General features: G+C 46.2%; 1 protein-coding gene across 4 annotated transcripts in view; it reads left to right on the forward strand.

Moving 5' to 3' along the window:
* Nucleotides 1-4,522: 4,522 nt before the first annotated feature.
* LOC144604141 (retinol dehydrogenase 12-like) overlaps nt 4,523-17,890 on the forward strand; it is a 34,053-nt gene continuing 20,685 nt past the window's right edge. The window contains exons 1-3 of one of the 4 annotated variants that reach the window (XM_078418339.1): nt 4,523-4,560; nt 8,556-8,636; nt 17,762-17,868. In XM_078418339.1, the coding sequence (XP_078274465.1) occupies nt 4,544-4,560; nt 8,556-8,636; nt 17,762-17,868 (205 nt within the window). In that variant the 5' untranslated portion in view covers nt 4,523-4,543. The other 3 variants (XM_078418329.1, XM_078418348.1, XM_078418357.1) reach the window with 3 other exon arrangements.

Raw genomic sequence — 17,890 nt, forward strand, 5'->3', positions numbered from 1 at the left:
GAGGCCCATTATATATTGGTGTAATAAAGGCTTTTGGATGGGCCCATGGAAGTGCAGAGAATAGAGCGATATGGATCATGTACAGGCAGATGTGATCAGTTTCACTATGCATCATGTTCGGCACAAACATTGGCGGCCAAAGGAGCCGTTCCTGTGCTGTACTGTTCTGTCTATGTTCTAAATGGCACTGGGTTAGAACACCCGTAAGCTTGATTAATGGCGGAGTAGGGTTGAATGGCCTACTTCTGTTCCTATTTTTTACATTTCTACCATAAAGGCAAAATCTATCTCACGATCTAGCGTATCAAACTTAGATTCTGGTGTCAGAAACAATTCATCAAAATTATCATATCATATCATATACATACAGCCGGAAACAGGCCTTTTCGGCCCTCCAAGTCCGTGCCGCCCAGTGATCCCCGTACATTAACACTATCCTACACCCACTAGGGACATATCATATCATATACATACAGCCGGAAACAGGCCTAAAATTCTTTGGACTGCTCAAGTCCTTGGGTTTGCTCTTTGGATTTTAGGTGAAGATGGGATCCAAACCGAGGGCTTCGGTTTGGTATTATTATCCAATGTCATTTTATGCTTGAGATTTGTTATCAATTTGTAGTGCCTTCCATTTTTATTACAGCATTAGTTTTTATTGGCTCAGAATGGGTGAGACATGACCAGTGTTCCCGTTCACTGCTCCATGAAACGGAGGAAATTCAGATTATCCGTCATGTACCTTAGAATGCAGAATTCCTAGTTATTGTCAGTATGTCTCCACAAGTTTGTACTAGTTCCCCCTCATCCAACGAAATCAAAGAAAATCTCTAAAACTGTATAAAACATCAGTTACTTACAATTTAATTTCCGGGTAAAATACTTTGAAGATCCTACAGAAGATTAAAATGACTTTTTTGGTGGCGCACTAAGCTATAATTTTGGTTTCACAAACAATATAGCTCAAAACAACAAAATATGTGGGCTGTGATATTCCCCTGGGAATATTTCAAAATATAAGATTTTTTTTAATGTTTATTCATGATATTTTAATTTCCTTCCTAATCTTTAATGTATGTTCCCGTTTTCATTTAGTCCTCTGTACAATGTTTAAAAATGGAATTAAAGTTAATTGACTTTGTTTGCTTGCAGGCTCTCTGTGTGAGCTTTCAATGTGATTTGCTGTCCGCTCACAGCCGGTGGAAGCCTTTGACCAGATGTGCCGCTGCCATAGGTACAAAGAATAGGACAGCTCTCAGCCACAGAGATCACGAGAGGCAATGGGGAGAAGGACAGGGAGGAAGGTGGAGGGGTGTGGGGAGCTGGGATTAGGAACATGGTTTCTCATGAGCATTGGAAAGTGTTATTCTTTCATCACTGACAACCACTTTAGGACAATGTGTTCTCAGAATATGGGCATTGATGCTTGAATCCTTTCCCGTCGGGCAGTTTGGGAGATTATATATTCCACTTGCTTACAGTCATGATGAATGGATTTAAGATTACTGTGTGTGTTTTCTCTCCATTTTAAGTATTCAAAGAGTAAGGGGTACACACATTTCAGCGATTACACGTTAGCAACGAGGTGAAGCATTTGCCCACTCCTCCCCCTATCTTGTAGCCTTTAGTTCTGATGGAGCTTGAGCAGAGTGCCTGTTTCCAGAGTCCGGTGTCAGCATGCAAACAATGTTGCCTGCCCATTGAAGTCAATCGAGTGCAATTAAAGTCTTGATTCTGGAGCCGTTGGTCCAGGCGAAGATGTTGATATGCTTATCCTGCCTGAGGATTTGGAGGATTACATGAAGAAAGCATTGTGTAGGCTCCTCTCCGTTATCGAGAGGCCTTTTGCAGGTAGTCATACGGTCATAAGTAATAGGAGCAGAATTAGGACATTTGGCCCATCTGGGTCTACTCTACCATTCAATCATGGCTGATCTATCTCTCCCTCCTTTCTCCTGCCTTCTCTCCATAATCTTTGACACATGTACTAATCAAGAATCTATCTATCTCATCCTTAAAAACATCCACTGACTTGGCTTCCACAGCCGACTGGCAAAGAATTCCACAGATTCACCACCTTCTGAATAAAGACATTTCTACTCATCTCCTTCCTAAAAGAATGTCCTTTAATTCTAGGCTATAACCTCTAGTCCTAGACTCCCTCACTGGTGGAAACATCCTCTCCACATCCACTCTATCCAAGCCTTTCACTATTCTGTATGTTTCAATGAGGTCCCCCCTCATTCTTCTAAACCCCAGCGAGTACAGGCCCAGTGCCGACAGACGCTCATCATAGGTTAACCTACTAATTCCTGGGATCATTCTTGTAAACCTCCTCTGGGCCCTCTCCAGAGCCAGCACATCCTTCCTCAGATATGGTGCCCAAAATTGATCACAATATTCCAAATGCGGCCTTACCAGCGCCTTATAGAGCCTTAGCATTACATCCCTGATTTTGTATACAAGCCCTCTTGAAATAAATGCTAGCGTTGAGTTTGGTTTCTTTACTACCGATCCAACTTGCAGATTAAATTTTTGGGAATCCTGCACCAGCATTTCCAAGTCCCTTTGCACCTAGTCTGTGTCTCATAACTGTACATGAGGGCAGGGATCACCACAAACTCGCAGACCATGAACATTGTGGTGGGTATGAAGTCTTGATCTTCAAAGACTGTTTTCCTCAAAAGATCCCAAACTGTCCTGGCATATTGGAAACAATGGTTAACTTCATCAATGATGTTGCTATAATTGTGAGGTGGCTCTCAAAGTACAAGATGTGGTCCATGCTTCCAGCGTCTTTTCAGAGGGCTGGGGAAGGTGTGGTAATGCATTCCCCACACCCCTGTAAACATTGTCTGTGTACTACAGCTTGATGTCTGAAGTTGGGGTTACCTTGATTCCGAAGTGGAGGAGGTTGAACAGCTTCCATTCTCTGATACATCAACTGTGCACCAGCAGATGTTTATTGGAGGTAAGCTGCCGCAATATGTTGAGAAAGCAAGTGGAACGCGTTGACATGAGTCATCACATAGTTTGATATCAGTCTGCACTGTTGTGCACACATGGGTTAAGGTCACGGCTTGTATGCCAACACAAGGCAGATGTAAGATGGAGATGAATTTCTGTGGGCAGGATGTATGCCAACACATGGCAGATGCAAGAGGGAGATGAATTTCTGTGGATAGGATGGTGCCTACACATGTCACGTCCAGTCAAGTCAAAGTGCTGTACATCAGTGCAGGTACTATTAAAGAACATACAATAGCACACAAACCTAACAACACATACATAAACAGTTTACAGCGCCCCCTCAGAGGGCCTCAAATGCTAGGGAATAGAAGTAGGTTTTGAGCCTGGACTTAAAGGAGGGGGCAGTTCTCATGGGGAGTGGAATGCGGTTCCACAGTCTAGGAGCTGCAACCGCAAATGCGCGGTCACCCCTGAGCTTAAGCCTAGACTGCGGGATAGTCAGTAGCCTCAAGTCGGCCGACCTGAGGGACCTGGAGATAGAGTGGTGGGTTAGAAGATTTTTGATATGGGGGGGGGGGGGGGGGGGAGCCCGTTTAGGGCTTTGTATGCAAATAGGAGGAGCTTGAAATCGATTCTGTACCGTACTGGGAGCCAGTGGAGAGAGGCCAGAATCGGGGTGATGTGGTCCCTTTTACGGGTACCCGTCAGGAATCTCACTGCGGCGTTTTGGACCAATTGTAGGCGGGACAGGGATGATTGGCTGATCCCAGTGTATAGGGAGTTGCAGTAGTCCAGGCAGGAGGAAATGAATGCGTGGATGATTTTTTTCTAGATTGTCAAATTGGAGGAATGGTTTGATTTTAGCTATGGTACGAAGCTGGAAGAAACTGGCTTTTACCACAGAGTTGACTTGCTTGTCAAACTTAAAAGCGGAGTCCAATTTCAAGCCAAGGTTTTTGACATGAGGCTTGACTAGGGAGGATAGGCTTCCAAGGCTGCCTGTTATCATTTTGATGGAGTCGGGGGGGGGGCCGAATAGGATGACCTCAGACTTACTCTCGTTTAACTGAAGGAAGTTCTGTGCCATCCAACATTTTATGTCCTCAAGGCCGTGCATGAGCTGATTAAATTTGACCGGTTGTTAGGTTTCAGGGGGAGATAAAGCTGTGTGTCATCCGCATAGCAGTGGAAAGAAATGCCGTGCCTTTGAATGATTTGGCCGAGGGGAAGCATGTACAGAGAGAAGAGAATGGGGCCTAGGATGGAGCCTTGTGGAACCCCACAGGAGAGGCTAGCTGGGGAAGAGGAGAAATTGCCTATATTAATGTAGAAACTCCTATTTTTGAGGTAGGAAACGAACCAGCTCAGGGCAGTGCCATCAATGCCAACCCCGTACTGGAGACGGTCAATTAGGATGGTGTGGTCCCCTGTATGGAATGCTGCGCTGAGGTCGAGAAGGAGCAAGATTGTACAGTCGCCAGTGTCGATGGCGAGAAGCAGGTCGTTGTGTACCTTCAACAAGGCAGACTCTGTGCTGTGGTGGCCCCTGAAACCTGACTGGAAACTTTCGAGGATGGTATTTTGGTGTAGGTAAGGCAGTAGTTGATTTAGAACTACCTTTTCAAGGACTTTGGACAGGAATGGCAGTTTGGAAATAAGTCTGTAGTTGCTAGGCAAGGTGGGGTCTAGGTTAGGTTTTTTCAGGAGGGGTTGGACCACCGGGTGCTTGAAGCAGGTTGGAACGGTGCCAGTGGCCAGAGAACTGTTGATGATAGAGAGGATGCTAGCTAGGACTGGCTATTGCAATGACATCCTTCAGAAGGGCAGTGGGGACAGTGGCAAGGGGGCAGATTGCAGGTTTCATAGTGGAGACAAGCTTTGCAAGGGAGGATGGCAGATGTAAGATGGAGATGGCAGATGTAAGATGGAGATGAATTTTTGTGGGCAGGATGGTGCCTAGTGTTGCTTGATTGATGGAGTCAAAGGCCTTTGTGAGATGTAAAAAGGCCATGCATAGTGGCAGATGCTGCCCTTGTCTTGATTCCATACACAGTGAAGATCTTGCCTCCAGATGGTCTGTGGAGCTACTCTTCTGTCTCTGTGTGAAGTCAGTTGAGAACCATGTGACCTGCACTATATCTGTAGAAACAAGAAACAGCAGATGCTGATTTAACAAGCTGGTGTGAAGAAGGAGCCCGACCCGAAACGCGACCTCGCCATGTTCTCCATGGATACTGCCTGACCCGCTGAGTTACTCCAGCATTTTGTACCTTTCCTGTGAGATCTCTGCGTAGTTACAATCAGATTTGTCCCCTTTCCTGAAGATGGTCACGAATATAACATCACTGAGGTGCCTTGTTCCATCATCTTTAACAGTCACAAGGGGTGAGATTGTAAATTTGTGAAGGAGGTTCCCCTCCACCAAGTTTTAGAACTTCAGTGAAGATACAGTTGTCTTCTGAGGGGCCTCGTCTATTTTCCAGACCGCACATGGCATTTCCAACTTCTTGTTGGGCAGGAGTGCAGTGAGATTGGAACTGGATAATTTACAGTGGGGTGGAGCCAAGGCATTCACATCCAAGGCTAGGAACTCCCATGTTGTATCCATCATCCCACCCGTAGAGCAGCAGATCGCAATCTATTGACATCAAACAGCTTTTGGTTGATGGTTGAACATGCTCATGACATTTTCTGAGAACTGTGGATGCAAGGTCCAGGCTGTAGGGTGAGCAGCCAGCAGCTGGAGAGTCACGTAGAAGCCAGGGGGACGCTTTGGGGTGAGGAGATGTGAAGAATGTAAAAACGGGAGGCGAGCAGAGGGCTACATAAAAGGGGGAGGGGTTCCAATGGAGAAACAGAAAGGGGTGCAGAAAGGGATGGGGAAGGGAGATAAGGATTGAAGGAGGGAAACAAAGGAGGTTTGAGAAAAAGGAGCATTGGGAGATTCAGGGATTGGGATGATCGGAGGTGAGAACAGTCAAGGGGCACATAAATGGGGCGTGGTGCGAAGCACAAAACAGTGGGCAAACATGTCTGCCTGAGCCCACCCATGTTTACATACTGGCAAGAAACGGCATGCATCTACATGTGTGTGTATTAATGTCCACCTGGTTATAGACAATAGACAATAGGTACAGGAGTAGGCCATTCAGCCCTTCGAGCCAGCACCGCCATTCACCATGATCATGGCTGATCATCCACAATCAGTACCCCGTTCCTGCCTTCTCCCCATATCCCTTGACTCTGCTTTCATTAAGAGCTCTATCTAACTCTCTCTTGAAAGCATCCAGGCAATTGGTCTTCACTACCTTCTGAGGCAGAGAATTCCACAGCTTCACAACTCTCTGAGTTTTTCCTCATCTCCGTTCTAAATGGCCTACCCCTTATTCTTAAACTGGGGCCCCTGGTTCAGGACTCCCCCAATATCGGGAACATGTTTCCTGCCTCTAGAGTGTCCAATCCCTTATATTTCTTATATGTTTCAATAAGATCCCCTCTTATCCTTCTAAATTCCAGAGTATACAAGCCCAGTCGCTCCAGTCTTTCAACCCAACAGTCGCGCCATTCCGGAAATTAACCTCATGAACCTACGCTGCACTCCCTCAATAGCAAGAATGTCCTTCCTCAAATTTGGAGACCAAAACTGCACACAATACTCCAGGTGTGGTCTCACTGGGGCCCTGTACAACTGCAGAAGGAGTCTGCAGTCAGGTAGCGGAGTCAGGGGGTATGGGGAGAAGGCAGGAACGGGGTACTGATTGAGAATGATCAGCCATGATCACATTGAATGGCAGTGCTGGCTCGAAGGGCCGAATGGCCTCCTCCTGCACCAATTGTCTATTGTCTATTGACCTCTTTGCTCCTATACTCAGCTCCTCTTGTTATGAAGGCCAACATTCCATTGGCTTTCTTCACTGCCTGCTGTACCCGGATGCTTACTTTCAGTGACTGATGAACCAGGACACCCAGATCTCGTTGTACTTCCCCTTTTCCTAGACACCATTCAGATAATAATCTGCCTTCTTGTTTCTACCACCAAACTGGATAACCCCACATTTATCCACATTGAACTGCATCTGCCATGCATCTGCCCACTCACACAACCTGTCCAGGTCACCCTGCATCCTCACAGTATCCTCCTCACACTTCACACTGCCACCCAGCTTTGTGTCATCTGCAAATTTCCTAATGTTACTTTTAATCCCTTCATCCCATTAACGTATATTGTAAATAGCTGCGGTCCCAGCACCTAGCCTTGCGGTACCCCCACTAGTTACTCACTGCCTGCCATTCTGAAAGGGACCCATTTATCCCCACTCTTTGTTTCCTGTCTGCCAATCTGTCATCTTTATCTGCCATCTTAACCCTGAACCAAGACACCACCTCGCCAGGTAATTACTGCGCTGCTTGCATCACTCGGGGTAAAGTGATGTAAGGCGTCTGCGGAATGTAATCTGTCCCGTTGGATCAGTTCCCAAGGACGGAGTCCAAGCCATCAACGAGTTCCCTGGTCGCTGCAGGGCAAGTCAGGGAGCAGAAACTGTCTCCACCGCCCCCACACAAACCCCGCCCTCGGCTCGGTCACTCACCATGACAGCAGCGCAGTTCGTTTTGTAATAAAGGCTGTTTTGTAACCGGACTTGAGGTCAACAACAACCAGCGCTGCGCTTTGTCCCTGTCTCCAATGACTCACCAATCTTGGCGACGGACGAAATGAAACGCGATTCGGTCTTTTAAAGATCACGAGTTGTAAAACACAAGAGGGGCCAGCAAACTAAATGAAACGTGTGAACGCTTATCAATGGGGAACTACTAAAGTAAAATGCAAAATGCTGGAGTAACTCGAGGTCAGACAGCATCTGTGGTGGGCATGGAGAGGTAACATCGTCTTGTCCCTTCTTCAGACTGGCCATTGTAGGGGGGGGGGGGGGGGAGAGAGCTGGAAGGGAGGTGGGGTGGGAGGTTGTCAAATGGTTGGAGTGGGTGACAAAGGTTGAAAAGGAGACAAAAGGGTCTTAGATAAGGACCAGAACCAGAGAAAAGGTGAGGGCATGATCTCTAAAGCCAGAGAGGGAGAGAGAAAGAAAGAAGGGGAGGTGGGGAGAGGGGTGGTGGGGAGGTGGGGAGAGGGGGAGGTAGGGGGAGGTGGGGAGAGGGGAGGTGGGGAGAGGGGTGGTGGGGAGGTGGGGAGAGGGGTGGTGGGGAGGTGGGGTGGTGGGGAGGTAGGGGGAGGTGGGGAGAGGGGTGGTGGGGAGGTGGGGAGAGGGGTGGTGGGGAGGTGGGGAGAGGGGTGGTGGGGAGGGGGAGAGGGGAGGTGGGGAGAGAGGAGGTTGGAAGAGGCTATGTAGGTGGAAGGAGGCGGGGCAGTGGGAGAAATGGGTGAGCCGTCTTTCACTGTGAAGGTGAGGGGATGATCTGTCAAGCCAGAGGGAGAGGGGGTGGGGAGGTGGGGAGAGGGGAGGGGGAGGTGGGAAGAGGCTATGTGGGTGGAAGGAGGCGGGGTAGTGGGAGAAATGGGTGAGCCGTCTTTCACTGTGAAGGCGATTGGTTGCTGGTGAGAATCATGTGTGTCGCCGCTTCTGCAGCTTCCGCGACGGCGGGCGGGGCAGCGAGTCCAGGGCCACTGGAGCACAGAGCAGCCAGCCTGTCAGCATGGGGGACGACAGGTAAACCACCGAAGCGGAGAGTGCCATTGAGCTTAGGAAGTATATATATATATATATATTGTTTTTTAAAAAGCAACCTCGGCAACTTGTTTGTGTGGGAATGAGCTGTAGCGAAGATCGGCACAGAGTGCTGGAGCAAACTCAGCATTCCCCAGAGATGATCTCCCAGAGATGCTGCCTGACCCGCTGAGTTACTCCAGCATTTTGTGTCGATCGTCCGCGACTTGACTGACAGACATAGAAACATAGACAATAGGTGCAGGAGTAGGCCATTCGGCCCTTCGAGCCTGCATTGCCATTCAATATGATCATGGCTGATCATCCAGCTCAGTAACCTGTACCTGCCTTCTCTCCATACCCCCTGATCCCTTTAGCCACAAGGGCCACATCTAACTCCCTCTTAAATATAGCCAATGAACTGGCCTCAACTACCTTCTGTGGCAGAGAATTCCACAGATTCACCACTCTCTGTGAAAAAAAACTTTCTCATCTCTGTCCTAAAAGACTCCCCCCTTATCCTTAAACTGTGACCCCTTGTTCTGGACTTCCCCAACATCGGGAACAATCTTCCCGCATCTAGCCTCTCCAACCCCTTAAGAATTTTATATGTACGAGCAATGCTGTAGATTTTCAAGAATAACCTTTACTGAATGATAGCAGTATTTTCAGGGTTGGTTACTTTCTCCCCGGTTTTTATTTTCACGCTGAAAGTTCCCTTTTAAAATAAAAACCACGCTTGTGGCTTTCACCTGCTTTTGACAGATTTGCTAGTGTGCTTTTATCTCTGACTCAGTAGTTCCTTCAAACTTCACTCTCGTACTGAGGGAGCGTCTCTGACCTTAGTTGCTTCACTTTGTACAAATGCCGTCTGACCTGCTGAGTGTCTCTAGTGTTTTATCTTTTTACTTCTGGTGAAAAATCTAGGTTTTCACTTCAATATACTGGATATTGCCGGAGATGTGATTGCAAGGCTGACGTTTGAAGCGAGGGCTTCAAATTGTTCATATTGTCTTATAAGGAACCCACGATGGGCTCTACCATGTTGTTTTTTTCCTTGGGCAGGCCCTCCAAAGTGAGTATTTGCTTCCACGTCTGGGGTAACTGATGAATCCTGTGTGGGTAACGTGGGGAATATACTTTAGGACGTTGGGCAATCCTCTTTCCACAAGGACTGTGTATGCTATGCCATTTGATGCTGAAATGCTCAATGAGTTCCTGAATACTCTTCCCCTGTTTTGAGTTTTCTGGGGCCAAGGTTTCCTGTGAGTGGTTGAGAATGGTAGATGGTTTCAATGAGGCTTTGACAAGGCCCTTCAAACATATTCGCTGAGCTCCACAGTGGAAGAATAGAGTTTGTAGCAGGGCCCCAGTGTGAAGCATATGGGTGGTTGAACATGATCAGTGTGTTGATGTTAGCCTAGTGGAGGACATTGCTAGTTCTGTGTGTGTTTAAATTCTTGCTCTTCAAATATCCTCTTCCCCAATAGGCCAACAGATGAAATGGTTAGGGAATTTTATCATTGATGTCTGAGAGTTGGCTACTTGGATCTGGAGAGCAATCCACATTTTCCAGCATCTAAGTGTGGATCTTAGTTATTTGGCTGAGGTGGGGGATGTTTAGTGGCAAGGGCATGTTGTTGGAGGAATATATTTGTTCCAGATGTTCAGTGTAAGGCCTTCTACATTGTGTGCTTCACTGAAGGTTTGGAGTTTGAACATTTGCCATTTGCAAGTATCATCTGTCTTAATTTGATATGTGATTTTGGGGTCCCCTTGATTTTGAGGTTAAGATGAAGAAGGTTGGATTGTTTCCTATTTTATTTTGTAAATAGGCCATACCAGTGGCTCTAAAGTATCCTCTCCAATACCTTCTCTACCATTGACGTGAGGCTCACCTGCCTATAATTCCCCGGATTCTCCCAACATCGCTTAAATAAAGGAAAACCATTAGTTACTCTCCAGTGCTGTGGAATCTTGCCTGTTGCTGGCAAAGATCATTGACAAGGCTCCTGTAATCTCCCCTTTTGCCTCTCCCAATAACTAGGTGTAAATCCCATCAGGTCCTTTAACATCCTCGATGCTCTTCAAGAGCCCCAACACTATTTCCTTCTTAATCTCAAACTGCTCCACACTGATTTCACTAAGCTTAATTTCCTTTCCTTGGTGAAAAGACATAGAAAGTACTTGTTTAATAACTCAAAGGTAGACACAAAATGCTGGAGTAACTCAGCGGGTCAGGTAGCATCTCTGGAGAGAAGGGATGGGTGATGTTTTGGGTCGAGACCCTTCTCCAGACTGGCTGAGTTACTCCAGCATTTTGTGTCTACCTTCGATTTAAACCAGCATCTGCAGTTTTCTTTCCTATACATCTGTTTAATAACTCGCCTACATCCTCAGACTCCAAGCACAAATCCCCTTCTTAATCCTTGAGTGGTTCAACCTTCTCCTTGGTTGCCCGCTTGTTTTTAATATAGGTATAAACAATTTTTGGATTTTCTTAAATCTGACTCACCATCACCATTTCATTGCTCCTTTTGGCCTTTCAAATTGCTCAATTCAGTTAGTTCATTCTTTCTTTATATTCCTCACAAGGCCCTGTCTAATTCCATCCTCTTAAATCTTGCAAGCACTTCCATTTTCTTTTTGACCAAATTTATAACTTCTCTTGTCATTCAAGATCCTCTTACTTTGTCATCCTTATCACACCACCTCACGAGCACACCCCGGTTCTGAACTTCAATCAACTGATCTTTAAACAACTTTCTCATGTCGGATGTGGACTTGCCCAATACCAATAGCTCACCATGTACTCATCCAAGCTCTTGCCTAATAAAGCTGTAGTTCCAGTTTAGTACTTGTCCGCAAGGTCCAACCTTCTCCCTATTCAAAACAATCTTAAATCTTACTGAGTTGTGATTCTTTCTCAACCCTTGGCTGACAGAATCGAAGACTATTGTAAAATGTTGCTCTTAATATTGTTCTTAGATTTATCACATTGTGAAAGTGCTGTCTTGATAAAATCCATGTTGTGATTCAGAGGAGCTTTGGAGCCATCAGGAACCCGTGATTGAAAAAAAATCCCGGCAATGACTCAGCATTTGTGGTGATGGAAGTCGGAGTTAGCATTTCACTTTCTTTTGTGTACAAAGTTCACCTGAAACATTGGCTCTATTTCCGTCACCACAGAAGCTGCCTGTCCAGTGTTTCCATTTTTTATTGTTTTAATTTAGGTGTTTAGTCTTTTGCTTTTTGATAAATAGTACAACAGCCTCCAACTGTGATGTAGATTTGCAATAATCTTAATTAGCTCCTGGTCATTTTCATTAAGCCACTCTCCACATTCTGCAGTAGAGGACTCCACACAGATGTTAACTATGGCAGACCTCAGTCATGAGGCTGAATGTTAGTCATAGAGTGATACAGTGTGGAAACAGGCCCTTCGGCCCAACTCGCCCACACCGGCCAACATGTCCCAGCTACATTAGTCCCACTTGCCTGCGCTTGGCCAATATCCCTCCAAACCTGTCTTATCCATGTACCTGTCTAACTGTTTCTTAAACGATGGGATAATCCCAGCCTCAACTACCTCTGGCAGCTTGTTCCATACATTCACCACCTTTTGTGTGAAAAAGTTACCCCTCGGATTCCTATTAAATCTTTTCCCCTTCACCATGAACCTATGTCCTCTGGTCCTCGATTCCCCTATGGGCAAAAGACTCTGTGCATCTACCCGATCTATTCCTCTCATGATCTTATACACCTCTATAAGATCACCCCTTATCCTCCTGCGCTTCATTGAATAGAGACCCAGCCTACTCAACATCTCCCTATAGCTCATATCCCCCAGTCCTGGCAACATCCTCGTAAATCTTTTCTGAGCCCTTTCAAGCTTGACAATATCTTTCCTATAACATGGTGTCCAGAACTGAACACAATTTTCTAAATGCGGTCTCACTAGCGTCTTATACAACTGCAACATAACCTCCCGACTTCTATACTCAGTACTCTGACTGATGAAGGCCAAAAGTGCCAAAAGCTCTTTTGACCACCTTATCTACCTGTGACTCAACCTTCAAGGAACCATACAACTATACTCTTAGATCCCTCTGCTCTACAACACTACCCAGAGGCCTACCATTTGCTGTGTAGGTCCTGCCCTTGTTCGACGTCCCAAAATGCAACACACTTTTCTATATTAAATTCCATCAACCATTCTTCCGCCCACCTGGTCAATTGATCCAGATCCTGCAGCAATCGTTCACAACCATCCTATCTGCAAAAACCACTAACTTTTGTATCATCAGTAAAATTGCTAATCTTGCCCTGTATGTTCTCATCCAAATCATTGATGTAGAAGCCAAACCATAACGGGCCCAGCACCGAACCCTGAGGCACACCATTAGTCACAGGCCTCCAGTCTGAGAAGCAACCTTCCACCATTACCCTCTGCTTCATTCCATGGAGCCAATTTGCTATCCATTCAGTTATCTCTCCTTGGATCCCATGCGATCTAACCATCCAGAGCAGACTACCATGCGGAACCTTGTCGAACACCTTACTGAAGTCCATGTAGCACCATCTGTAGCTCTGCCTTCATTAATCTTTTTGGTCACGTCTTCAAAAAAAGCAATCAGATTTATGAGACATGACCTCCCACGTACAAAACCATGCTGAATGTCCCTAATCAGCCCTTGCCCATCCAAATGCCCGTATATCCTATCCCTCAGAATACTCTCCAGTAACTTACCAACTACAGATGTTAAGCTCACTGGCCTATAGTTCCCAGCATTTTCCCTGCAGCACTTCTTGAAAAGAGGTACAACATTTGCCACCCTCCAGTCTTCCGGCACCTCTCCTGAATGTTCAAAGGAATGGGGTTTTTTCTCCTTGCTAACTTTTTGAATTTCTCCTCACTGGGAAAGACCACGTTTGAATTGCTTCTAATTCTTTCTCTACTGTACTTATGCTGGCTTTAAAGAAAAATCTGATTTATTTCCTTTTAAAATATGTGAGAAAGGTTAGCTCCGCTTGAATTAACTACTGTGAAATTCCAAACATTGAGGACATTCTATCTTTTCTACATATGTACTTTAACAATTTCCTTTTGCATGCCACCCGGATCACTCTGGCTTACTCCTCAGATCTCAGTTATTGGTGAGGGAATGAACCTATTTTATCTCAAAAACAGTTGTAAATCAATAAACGGTTGGAAATTGGAAATAAAACAGAAAATGCTGGAAGCGTTCAGCAAATCAGGCTGCATCTGTGAAAAGAGAAAAAGTTAAATATTTCAAATTTAAGAGCCTTGATTAGTGGTTCAATGGTTTCTTTACTATCCTGTGTATCAGGTACAGTTAAATACTTTTTTTGCATATGTTTCAGCAAGACTATCACCATACATAAATAAGCACAATCCTCCGGAATTAGTACAGAATGAACAGAACAACCCACTGAGTCCATATGTAGTGTGGCCATTTTGAGGCCATTTTACAGTCCCAGCTGCAGCTGGCCACAAAGGCCCTCCATTTTGGTCGCCCTGTGACCCGTCGTCCCTCTCGTTGCACGGCCCTCTAGAGCCCTTGTTCCCCGGAGGGCGCCTCCTGCATCCGGCCTTGAGGGCGCAGAAGGTCCCTCTCACTGGGCCCTTTGTCCAACGTCTGCCGCCGTCTCCCTCCATCCTCCTCTCCGGGCGAGTTACTGGTTTCTCAGTGGGCAAGCTAGGACTGCTGTTGGCATATGGCCTTGGCTCGCCGTACTTCCCTCTCTGGGCAAGTTCCCGGTTTCTTGGAGGGTGAACCAGGTCTGCCATTGTAATACGGTCGCGGCTCGCTGGATTCCTTCTCGCCAGTGGGGGAAAGTGAAAACACAAGTTAGATTTAAGTTGCTGAGTGGATAGGACAAAAAGAGCACATCTCATAGGGTGAGACAGGGTTGCCAAAATAATGTTGCCATTTGATCTACCAGATGGCTCCACATGAAAAGGAAAAATAACAAAGGGACATAGAATAAAAAAAGGAAGCGCAACACAGAGATGTTGCTGAGACTTAAAACCAAAAGATGATTACTAGAAATATTCATCAAACAGGCAGTGTCTCTGGAGAGACACAGAGTTAAAAGTATAGTTGATAACTTGCAACAGAACTGACCGAAGCTTTTGAATTCCGCATCCAGACCCGAAAACTGTAGTACGCCTTGGGCTTATTTTGAGCCTTGTTGGAACAATTCAGGAGGACACTGATCAATAGGTTGGAGTAGAAATGAGGATGGAGAATTAATGATGAGAACCTTGGGAGGAGTTGGCTGCGCCTAACGGCTGCGGCTCTCTGGCAGTCTGTTTGTCTTTTTTTCTTTTTTTTGTTTGTGTCGGTGTTGGGATGGTTTTTGTTTCAGTTTTTGGCTGTGTATGTGTGGTGGGGGGGTGGGGTGTGGGGGGGGTTGGGGCGGGGGAAACCTTTCTTTTATTAGGTCTCTTCCCCGGGGCGCAGCTCGCTCGCGGGGCCTTCCATCGCCCGGCGCGGCTCGGCTGCGGGACTTAACATCGCCGGCGCGGCTCGGGCGTGGGACGTTTCAGTGCCCGGTGCAGCTCGGCCGCGGGACGTTTCAGTGCCCGGTGTGGCTCGGCCGCTGGACTTAACATCGCCCGGTGCGGCCGCGGGACGTTTCAGTGCCCGGCGCGGCTTGGCCGCTGGACTTAACATCGCCAGCGCGGCTCGGCCATGGGACGTTTCAGTGCCCGGTGCGGCTCGGCCGTGGGACGTTTCAGTGCCCGGTGTGGCTCGGCCGCTGGACTTAACATCGCCCGGTGCGGCCGCGGGACGTTTCGGTGCCCGGTGCGGCTCGGCCGCGGGACGTTTCAGTGCCCGGCGCGGCTTGGCCGCTGGACTTAACATCGCCAGCGCGGCTCGGCCGCGGGACGTTTCAGTGCCCGGTGCGGCTCGGCCGCTGGACTTAACATCGCCCGGTGTGGCCGCGGGACGTTTCGGTGCCCGGGGCGGCTCGGCCGCGGGGCCTTCCATCCTCTTGCGGGGGCTGTGCGTGTCGGTTGCCTCGGTAGGGGTCGAGCTGCCTGTCCGTGGGCGCGGGGGGGAAGAGAGTGGAAGTTTTGTTGCCTCCATCACAGTGAGGGGGTGTTTGGAGTCACTGTGATGGATGTTTGTGTTGGGGTCGTGTGTCCTGTGTTCTTTTCTTTTTTGCTGTGTCTTGTGACTGCTGAAATTTCGTTCGGTATTTATACCGAATGACAATAAAGTTTTGTTATACTGTTATACTGTTATACTGTTATACTGTTATGTTATAGAAGTTCAGGCTTGGCCCTCTGTGGACAGAATGGAGGTGTTCTGCAATGTGGTCACGTGATCTGCATTTGGTTTCTCTCATATAGAGGAGACCACAGAGTGAGCACTGAATGCACTACGCCAGATTGGATGATGTGCAAGTGAATCACTGCTTCACTGGGAGCACTATTTGTGTCCCATGATGGGACAGAGCAGGTTAAACAATAGGGATTGCATCTTCTTGTGTTGCATCGGAAAGGGTCTTGAGGGGAGTGGTTTTGGACGTTGAACGGTGAACCTAGGAGATGTGAAGGGAATAGTACCTTCCAGGTACCAGGAGATAAAGAGAATGTGGTGTCTGCTGATTGAATCCTGTTGAAGGTGGTGGAAAAAGGAGTAAAGTTATTCACTATCCATTTTATTAGAATGTAATAACCGGGAGGGTTTGGTCGTAATGTACATTGATCATGATCCACACATAAAGATTATGGCTGATTCTTGGTATCAATTGTTATCCTGCCTTAAACCCTCATAAGCTTTCATACTCCAAAATTAATCTATCTCCTCATATGATAAATTTATCAACCATACAGGTAGGCCTTCAGATGTAGAGAATTAAAAATAAATAGAAAAGGTGCTGCATAAATGGAAATTGATTGTCTTGATTCGGGTTTTAATGCATAAAGTTTTCATAAATTGGATTACGACTGAAAAATAGATGTTATTCCAAATCCAGTTACTAAACAAGATATTGTTTTCTAAAAGCATATGGTCATGCTAGTCCCAAAACAATTTGAAAGGCCTTGACCAGATACATAACATAGACAGGTTAATTTGCCATCTCTGATTTTTGATGTTTTCTAATTTGGCTTCAAGATGACCTTTAAACCTGCTTAATCCCTTAACACTGGATGCGAATGTTTGCAGCAGATGCATGAGAAGTTATAGTGTCGGAGTACTTTGCTCATTTTAAATGTACAAGATTATCAGCCATGATCACGGTGAATGGCGGTGCTGGCTCGAAGGGCCAAATGGCCTACTCCTGCACCTATTGTCTATTGTCTATTACCAGGTCCGGCAGCATTTGTGGAAAAAGCAAAGTCTGTGTTTCTGATTGATGCTCCATATTTTGCCCAGGTCTGATGAAAGATCATCAACCTGATATTTTGCGTCATTTTCTCTCTTTAGAATTTTCAAAATTTAGAATTTATATTTTTAATTTCTAACTGCTACAGTATTTTCCTTATTTCCAATTATAACCCCCTTTGCTTTGGCAATAGGCTTTCACTCAAAGGTTCTTGTGTGCTTCTATGAATGTAAGTTAAGAAGACAAATATTCTGGAGCTCTTATCTTAGTCACAAACTTCAGGGCTATACTTGCAATTGAAAAAAATATCAAGCTCAAACAAGTCCATTTATCTCTTAGCATAATTCCCAAGACCAGAGCTGACCCAGGCTAATGTTAGCATTCATGCAAGGCCCTATCTAAAATGCAAATAGACAATTGGAACAATGCCCTTTTTCTATTGAAAATGTGGAACTAAATGGGTCACTTTTGGTCGGCAGCCAATTTCTATTCTGTCAGCAGAAGGATGAATGCCAGGCATTGGCTGTTTAGTTTGTATTATTACCTTGCATGAAGCGAATGGGTGTATTGCAAGTCTACTCGCAGTTCAAAATTATGTGTGTAAGGAAGATAAAAAGGGGATTTGGGAACACTGTAAAATCAATGGACAGTGTTTTGAGCTGAGCCATAAAATGGGGGCAGGGGATCGTGGCAAAGGGGAGAAATCTTTAAGGAAAATCCGTGTGTTACATACCACTTCACCTTGAACCTTTTCCCTTCAACAGAACAGCTGATGCATGGAAAACCGAGAGGCTGGATGGAAAGACTGTACTAATAACTGGTGCTAACACTGGAATTGGCAAAGAGACTGCAAGAGACCTGGCAAAGAGAGGTGCAAAACTTGTTTTAATTTC

The sequence above is a fragment of the Rhinoraja longicauda genome, chromosome 2 (assembly GCF_053455715.1).
Source record: "Rhinoraja longicauda isolate Sanriku21f chromosome 2, sRhiLon1.1, whole genome shotgun sequence".
Classification (NCBI taxonomy): domain Eukaryota; kingdom Metazoa; phylum Chordata; class Chondrichthyes; order Rajiformes; family Arhynchobatidae; genus Rhinoraja; species Rhinoraja longicauda.